This window comes from Epinephelus fuscoguttatus, linkage group LG7 (genome assembly GCF_011397635.1).
Source record: "Epinephelus fuscoguttatus linkage group LG7, E.fuscoguttatus.final_Chr_v1".
NCBI classification, from domain to species: Eukaryota; Metazoa; Chordata; class Actinopteri; order Perciformes; family Serranidae; genus Epinephelus; species Epinephelus fuscoguttatus.
The window spans coordinates 36,364,826-36,374,111 of NC_064758.1; the positions used below are offsets into that span (position 1 = coordinate 36,364,826).

Sequence of the window (9,286 nt, forward strand, 5' to 3'; positions counted from 1 at the left end):
AAAGTCAAAAGAAAAGAAAACAACACATTTAGAGGAAGAAATCATTTTGCATTTAGTAGCCTATTATTATTTTGACACAAATAGCAGTGGGGCCTGTGGGATCCTAGACCATGAGGGAGTAAAGCCAGTATTAACAGCAGATAAGGGTTGAGTCATTCAAGTACTGCACTTAAACAAATGTAATTAGCGACTTTGCATAACGGATAAGAGAAACACTCAGTTGCTCGATGTACAGCGAGAGTTAACCACTTTTCCTGTGGGAATATAATAGAAATAGAAGAACGAATATTCAAAGCAGCTATAATTGATATTTTTATACCATACGACAATGTGAGGGGGTCACTTGTAGTGACGAGCCTATGCAGCTCCCCGCAGTTTTATAGAGGTATAAAGAGAGTTTCTACTCATTGTTCAGCTGCCCAGCCTGTAACTTTACTATTCTGGTTCAATCTCACTGCTGTCATTGTGTGGTTTTCAGCCTCAACAGGCAGCTGTTTTCAGCTCTAAGAACTCCCTGTGCACTACCTGCTCAGCACCAGACAGGGAACAGACAGAGTTAGTAACTAGCCAGTGAACATAAAAATAATCAAGATATAACTTTTTTTTAGTCTAACGGAAATTGCTGCGCAGCAGCTGCAATACAAAATTAGAGGAGTGCAGGTACAAAGTGTGCAATATTCAATGACTAGCATAACAAAGTAGAAAAGCAATGTATAGCAAATATAAATTACAGTAAAAAGCAAGTTTTAAACTGAATGAAATAGTGATGCATGATAATGTCAGAATCAGCCAACATGCTGATTATATTAGTATGTCATCCGTATCGGCCAATACCGGCTTTAAAATGAACTACCACAATAGGCCAACATGCTTTTTCTTATTTTGCACAATGAATGAATATTACATACGTTAAAAAAACACTGTATTTCATGTCTTAATCTGCTGGTGGGCCATCACGATAAGAGCATGCATGTATAATGGGGAAAAAAAGTGGATATATTGATGTCGGTTTTGGTTATTGGCCAAATGAGCTGCCATATATCGGTATATCAGATATCGGCAAAAAATCCAATATCGTGCATCCCTAGAATATAGACTAGATACCAGTAAGGTACAAAATATAAGAACTAACTGAAACTCACAATATGGATCAAAATATAAAATATAAAACAAGCTACCAGTAGGTGGAAAATATAAAACTAACAAACCATAAGGTGCAAATATAAGAACTAGCTCACAGTAAGGTTTAAAATATAAAAACTAGCTCGCAATAAGGTGCAAACAGGTGTAAATGTGCCCTGAACATAGTAGCTAAAGAGCTAAATAACCCAACCCAAAACAAATCTAAATGAATAGTGAGTGAATATTTGACTTACATTCATCAGGTGGACGAAAACATGACTCCAGATGAATGATAATGTTGCTTTATAACTGCTGGATGAGTAAATTAGCAACTATTAGCTAACAGCTTCACCATTTAGCTTGTTTTTGCTGCCCCCGAGTGACAGAAAACGGAGCTATGCTATTGTCAATCTAACTTAGTCGCTGACCGTTAACTATTTAGGTAACTAAGATAGCTAGTTCACAGCCAGGCATTAGCATACTATGCCTCAAATGACATGCTTACAAAATGTTATCCTAAATGCTAACGAAACAAACATGACAAAGTTTAACTCAAAGTTAATTAGTGATTTAAATGTCACTGCTAGCACCAACCGACAAGAGGGGGCGTTGCAACTTACATTTGTGATTGACAGCGCAGAGGACCAATGAAAATCCTTCGTTAAATCTACTACGTAAAACACGCTAGCATCCAGGAAGTGAAGAACTGTTGACACAGGGCTGTGCCTGTGGCTCTACTGTAGCTCGGCTAATGTTTCGGTTGTGGCACAGCACTAAAACAAGTCGAGTGATACTGTCGGGTTTAACCTGTAGAAACATGTCTGCTCAGTGTGACGCTGAAAGCAACAGGTCGATTCACTCGGACAGCCTCGAGGAGGTTCATAACATCCCGATGAACGTCATCATCAGACCGATCCCCTCGGTGCTGGATGAGCTGAAAGTTCAGAGTCTGATGAACACCATAAAGGTAACAGTGTTTTATCTACTCTATAAATTAGTGTCTCATTTTGAGGTACAGTAAAATACCTGGCCTACAACAATGCTGTGAATTAGCCCCCCATTGTATAAACAACTATCGAGATCTTTTTCTGAAGTGAAAGTTACTAAATGCTGAGTCCTGCTACTAAAACAATACTAACAGCCCTTCATACAAAATCTTATTACAACAGTATTAGCATCAGAATGTACGTAATATAGGCTACTTGAGTAAAAGTACTCAGAATCGACATATATCACAAGATTCTACTTAGGGACTGTTCGTTACTTTTTTGATGGGGTAAGGGATGGTGCAAAAAGGGGAGGCATGTCTTATTTTGGCTTAGGGAAGTCTGCTATATAATCAATAACATGGTCAGTGGCATCATCTCCCCTTTGCACATGCACCAAGGTTCTGGCTGTCTGCCAATAGCTGTCATGAATTAACTTCTTATCCAGTTTTAAGCCACATTTCTAGAACACACATGTTAGATATTGGTTGTTTTTAACTATATGTTTTAAGTGGATGAAGGTCACCAGATTTTAAGTTATCAGAAAACAAGCTGAGTAAATTTTGGCTCCATCCTCTTCTGTGCTGACCAGCATTGGAGAAAATGTTAATATCCTGACCCGTTTAGTTTGGAGAGGAAGAGACCTGTGTGGATCATTTGTCTCCCAGTCAGGAAGGAATCCTAACTGGGAGAAACAGACTGCAATGACAACAATGCGCTTATTTTTGTTATTGTTTTGATTGAGAAACTCCAAGTGAAAGAAATCAGTGAAACATTTAATTAAAATAATTGATAAATGAATTGATTGTCAGTATCTTGTACCAGAATTACATACAAAGCACCAGACCATGATGCAAGGACATCAAATTTACAGGAAATATATTTGAACATTAAAATGAATATATATTTCACACTGCTTGGTTGCTAAGGCCCTGGATGCATTTTTGTACATTTAGCTACCCAGCATCATTTAAAGATCTTCAAACTGTCTCCACCTCCAGAACATTGTGATAATAACCCAATAATCAACCAGATCTCGAAAGGGACCATTCTGCATAATGAGTACTTTTACTTTTGATGCTAATAATAAATCTGGATTTTTACTTGAGTGAAATGTAGAATGCAGGACTTTACCTTGTAATGTAGTATTTACCCAAAGTGGTATTTCTAAATAAAAGGTCAGAGTGCTACCTTCACCACTGCCTATAATGTTCTTACAGTAATCCTACAGGAGCAGGAGTTTGTACTAACATTTCCAGTAATCATCACAGTACAGCGCTTCTTTTATTTTTGGAATATAACAGTTTATTCAAGACATTTTTTACAATCATTTCTTCTACGTACTTGGTGTATGAATCAATTCTCCAGTTGTCTTTCCTTCCAGGACACAGCAGACATCAGTGTTGTTCCTCCCATTGATGTGCTCTGGATCAAAGGCAGAGAGGGAGGAAACTACTACTACTCTTTTGGAGGCTGTCACAGGTTTGCTGCGTATCAGAGGCTGAACATGCCGACCATCCCGGCCAAGCTCGTCAAATCAAACATCTCAGACCTCAGAACTTATTTAGGGGCGTCAACTCCTGATCTGCGGTGACGGCAGAGCTGCTTTATGAGAGACTTTGCTCAGGTGGCTCACACTCTTACACAGTTATGACTCTCCTGTTAAAGCTGCAGAGCACAGGACTTACCAGCAGGGGGAAATGTAACTCTTCAGCTAAACACATCATGTTTGTCATTGGAAACCAGTGAAATGTGATTTAAAGGGTGAGAGTGTGTGTGTGTAAATTTGTGTTTCTGTGAATTCTACATTTTTACCGAGTTGATTGTCTGTCATACATATAACCTTCAAATACCAATTGCACTGTACTGCACATAAAAAGTAACTTAAGTTATCGTTTTCTAGCAGTTATTTTCTTGCACATCACAGTGGGGAATTTCTTTTTGTACAGCAAATGCAGATTTTACATTAGTAAGTGGATATAGCTGAGTGACACTACATAGCAAGGATCGATGCAGATGTTGAGGCTTTTTTCACTGCAGACATATTGAATAAGAAAAGCACAGGTGCTACATATGACATACATGACAGTATTCTGATTTTGATGCTGGTCATGTAAACAGCATATTACATTTGAATATTTTCAAATTAGGCCTTTTTACGAATGTAGTATTTTCGGGTTTTAGGAGCATTCTTTGGACATGTCTACAACGCATTTGAAATATGTGTCAGATGAGGTTTTTACAGCAGTTTGCCTGTTTACTGTCAGCTCTGTGCGTTGTCATGGAAACATTGAACACAAACCAACTAGCCAACAGTTTGCAGGGCTGAAGGTTAGAGATGCATGCCCACAAACAAAGACTTTGATATCAAAAGGTGTTTGGATATGCGCAAATGTGGCAACGCTGACCTTTTCAAGAAGGTGGTTGAATGAATGAAAGACGGAGGCTGTGTTTACACGGTCCAACAAGGCTGCCAGCGATAGGAAACTTTGAAAAATCCTCTCTTGACCCAGCTGGCCACCATCATCATCAGACATCGATATTTGGTTGTGACGTCAGCTGACCAAAATTCAATGTCAAGCTTACGTCTAATGCCATCGTCAATCTGATGCAGCATACTGACGACAGATGATGTTGATATTTTGTTAGTTTAGCTGTGCTGTTAAGTAGCCAAAATCCAACATCTCATGCCAACATCATCTTAACATAGAATAACAACATGTAGTCATAAGGCAGGGGTCAGTTACCTTTACTGTCAAAAGAGCCATTTTTGGCCAAAAAGCTCTAAATAACCTGCCTGGAGCCATAAAACACATTTGAGCCTTATAATGAAGGTAACAGTAAGACTAAACTCACCCACTAACATTACTAATAGATGAGCATTTATGAATATGTTTTACCAAAAAGTGACTGTAGTGGGCTATTTATGATTGTTTGGCACTTTAACTTTGAAGGGTTGGCGGCAGTAGGAAACAAATATGTCCACGCACTGTTAAATTCTGTATCGTCCTCCAAGACTTTTTTAAATCTAGAATGCATAGCTAGCGTAGCAAGGAAAATCCAAGACAAGCCACCACTAGTGAGGTATGATGCAAATTTAATTGATGAAATGAAAATGAAAATGTTAGAAAATAGCCATTATTAATTTCTATATAATTTTTTGCCAAAGCCACAGGGAGCCACTAGAGAGGGGCGAAAGAGCCGCATGTGGCCACTGAGCCACAGGTTGCCTACTCCTGTCGTAAGGTATGGAGAACGGAACTCAACATACTCAAAACGTCATAACGTTCACACAACATGAAATTCTAACGTGTAAAATATCGTCAACATGATTTATATTACAACCAAAATTAACGTCTGTCTGACATAGGAGTCCAGCGTCTTTCTGATGTCATATTGACGTCTGGTGCCAGCAGGGAAACGACATGTTAGGGCACATTATGAGAGTATTCACGGTTGCGTGTAAATGGGAATATTAGGGCAGTATTAATTTTCATCAGCCATGTAAACAGCTTACTAGGAGCATTGTCGTTTTCAGAATAAGCGCAAAAAACAGAATATTTTGTGCATGTAAACATAGTCAAGTGTCCCAGTAAGCCATGACAGCGTGCAGTTAGCCAGCATGCACAAAACCAGGACCCTAAAACTGAAGCAGCTAAATGGAATTCAGCCATTATTAATTTCAGTATTTACACCTGTGCCTTTTCTGCTGTTACATGTCAAAATGTGTTCTGTGAAAAAAGACTCATTGAATCCACCAGTGGCTTCTTTCCTTCAAGTGCACCTTTGAGCTCCTTCTCCTGAGCTCTGGGAAAAGATTTAAATATTGTCACACATTTTAGATATTTCAGTCTGAAATTATATCAAACGGCCCCTCTAGTCAATCTTTTTTTTTTCCCTTCATGGCACTGGTGTTAATTTTAGAAATCAAACACTGTGAAGCTGCTTTGTGTGCAGCAGCAGCAGAATATGAGGAATGTGCATTATTTCAGTAACCGAAACCTGCCTGTAAAAGTGCTAATGATTAAGGGGGACCAAATGTTGCAACAGAGTATTAAAGATGTATGAAATCTCACACGTGGTCAGGTTTGATTGTGATGATTCAGACAGCACAGGGAGGAAACAGAGAGGAGCCTCTGGAGCAGATGGTTTGCAGAGGGAGTCAGGTGTTACGAGAACATCAGGCTGACAACTTCTTGTGTCAGAATGCAAGATGCTGTCGTGTCTTGCTGAGGCATAGGTCTTTCTAGTCTTGCTGCTGTCATCCAGGTCAGTTTTAAATGAAAACTCGCTTAAACCAAAGCACTTTATCACTTCCTTGAAGTACCACAAGATAAAATAATTTTACAAACTTTACAAACTATAATCCCTGATGCTTTAAAGGTACAAACAGGTTCCGCTTACAGTCATCAACATGCAAAACAATGATGCTAATGGTTTGTTTTGCTGTGATGAATAATGCTGAAGGACATGTTTGTTGTTGATTGCAACCTTGAGACTGTTAAATCAGTTTTCTTGGCCCACCGTCATGGAGGAAGGAACTACATCTGCAGAATAATGTGAGTAAAGCGTACATCACAGGCTGCTGCACAAAGACGAGGTCTTTCTGACATCACTGCCTTCACAATGCGAGCACAGAGCTGCTTGATGGTCTCCCTTTGTGGCCATCGAGGAAATGAAGGCAGACCTGAGGGCAGCTTTTACCGACCGGCCCTAAAGGACTCTAAATTTCTCCTCTAAATCGTCGCGTGTGAGAAGACTTCCTGTGGCTCGCTCACTGTCTGGAAGTAACCATATCCTCAAAGGCTTTTTGACACGCAACACCGGCATGAAAAAATATGTTGCACCTGTTGCTTCGGGGAGCGGTTTCCATGGGTGGTTCAGTGCGCTTTATCTTTGAGGATTTAAACACATCAAGGGGGTTTAAGGGGCTAAGAAGAGGAAGTGTTTGTGGCTATTTTTCACAAATGGATTCTCATCACATGCTGTTTTGCAGTTTGATGTTGTCTTGCTCAGTGATGACTGGAGAAATGAACTTAGAGGGACTACTTTGTGTTTACATTAGAATTTGGTGATTCCTTTTTGTTGCCTTAAGCAGGGATTTGATTTTCTCTGCTCAGTATTGTTTCTCTCCTGGAACATTAGAACAAAATATAGTATTGTTAACAGCTATAACTTAAACTTAATTTCTATATATATATATATATATATGTATATATGTATATGTATATATATATATATATGTATGTGTGTGTGTGTGTGTGTGTATGTATGTATGTATATTATCAACAGGCTTTTTTTTTGGAAATTGAAATTTGAAATTAATTATGAATTATGATGTTAAAAATATTAGTAGTTGTTAGTAATTAGTGTAAAAACAGAATACAGAATGTTATTAAAAACTGATTGACTAAGGTTGGAAATAGTTAAAAGTATGTATTTATATATACATTTACATATACTCAAAAGTTCTGAACGGATTTTGATTACATTTTCAGGAAAGGTTGATAATGGGACAAGGAACAGATGATAAAATTTTGGTGGTGATCAGTTGAAGCGAAGTGGATAAAATAATAAAATGGGGGGAAATCCGAGCTGCTTGGCGGAGGTCTGCGCTCTCCGAGTGCTTTTCTAGTTCCTTTTGTTTTTGTGGTAGCCTACTGTGTACTGTGTGGCCCTCTGGTGGCTGTGAGGGAGCACTTAGTTTGTGTATGACAAGTACAAGAAGTTATTGTGTACATTTCTATACTTAAAAGCAGCCAAGAAAGATACTAACCCTTACTGTAAAAAGATTGTTAAAAATGTCTGTTTCTGATCAGACCAAGTTTGCATCTAGGTCTGCAACATGTAACCTTCAGTCATCCTGATTGCACTTGAAAACTGAGTTAAAATCTAACATTTATTTTCTTTTGGCGATACAGATAAGATCTCTTATTCCTTGACAAGCAATCACTACACCAGGGATAATCAACTTGCTTTGACCTTTCACACAAGAAATGCAGCACAAAGTGCTGTACAATAAGAGCATATAAGCACAAAGTCCTTCACGTGAAAATAGACATCATAAAGTAATAAAATTTTAAAATCAAGTTAAATACAGTATTTTAAAAGTGTTGCAGCAGCGTGAAGCGTAAAAAGAAAGAGTTTCAGACCTGTATCAGGAAGTCAGAGCTAGTTAAAGGCTAAAGTGAACAGATACATTTTTAGCTTTCTTTTTAAAATATTTAACGAGTTAGCTTCCCTGATATCTGAGGGTCGTGTGTTCCATAGTTTTGGGGCATGACTGACAAAGGCTGCATCCCTGATCTTTTTCTGGTTGTTGCCAGGAACCTGAAAAAAACAGCAACAGATGATCACAGTGTTCTTGGAGGCAAATAGTTAACAAGGGATGCACTCTTTGTATCTTATTTTAATGAAAAGAAAAAACATCCTAGTGTGATTCGGTTTATTTTCATTGTGAATTAGAAAATTGGCCACAAGTTGATAATCATTGTGCTACACTGCCTGCAGTTACATTGCTCTCTACTTAGGGATTTTGCTATATTTTATTACCCACAGATTCCCTCATGGTCTTGTACATGTCTGTTCCTCAGAGTGTTATATGAACTAAAAAGATCAATTGCTCTATTAGTCTTCACTGTAACCATGAATCTGACAGTTGTTTAAAATCTCTTTAGGATTGTACAGGCCTGCTCTTTCATTGTTTTTACAATGACAGATTTCTCCTGGGATTTATAATTGTTTTAAAGGTGATAAACATTAATAGAAAGAGCTTTTCCCTCTGTCCTCTAATCACTGCTGAGTCTATGAAGAGGTCTCGGCGCAGAATAAAACCAGACCTTACTAATGTGTCTCTGGCTCTGCTGCAGAATCTGTCCACAGTTTAAACACAGCCAAAAAAATGATCTCTGGTTAGCCAGCTCGCCCATTTGTTCCACTTTAGGAGGCGTTACAACCAAATCCTCTTGAAAGAGTTGAGGTGTTTGGGTCGATGATGACTTCTCACAGCTTCCTATCTGGAATTCCCTCAGACTACTGGTAGCTGCAGGCGTGTAATTTGTGCCAGATTTGCAATGTATAGACCCTCTGACCTCCCCTCTGTGCGCTCAGTGCAGTAGTGGAGGAAGTATTTAGATCCTTTAAGTAAAAGTACTAACACTACACTGTAAAACAAAACC

General features: G+C 38.6%; 1 protein-coding gene across 1 annotated transcript; it reads left to right on the top strand.

Annotated features, from left to right (window-relative positions):
* Nucleotides 1-1,810: 1,810 nt before the first annotated feature.
* On the top strand, nt 1,811-7,282 carry srxn1 (sulfiredoxin 1 homolog (S. cerevisiae)). Its single transcript, XM_049581900.1, has 2 exons — nt 1,811-2,089; nt 3,493-7,282. Exons 1-2 carry the CDS (start codon nt 1,874-1,876, stop codon nt 3,700-3,702), a joined length of 426 nt encoding a protein of 141 aa, XP_049437857.1. The 5' UTR covers nt 1,811-1,873; the 3' UTR covers nt 3,703-7,282.
* The last annotated feature ends 2,004 nt before the right edge of the window (nt 7,283-9,286 follow it).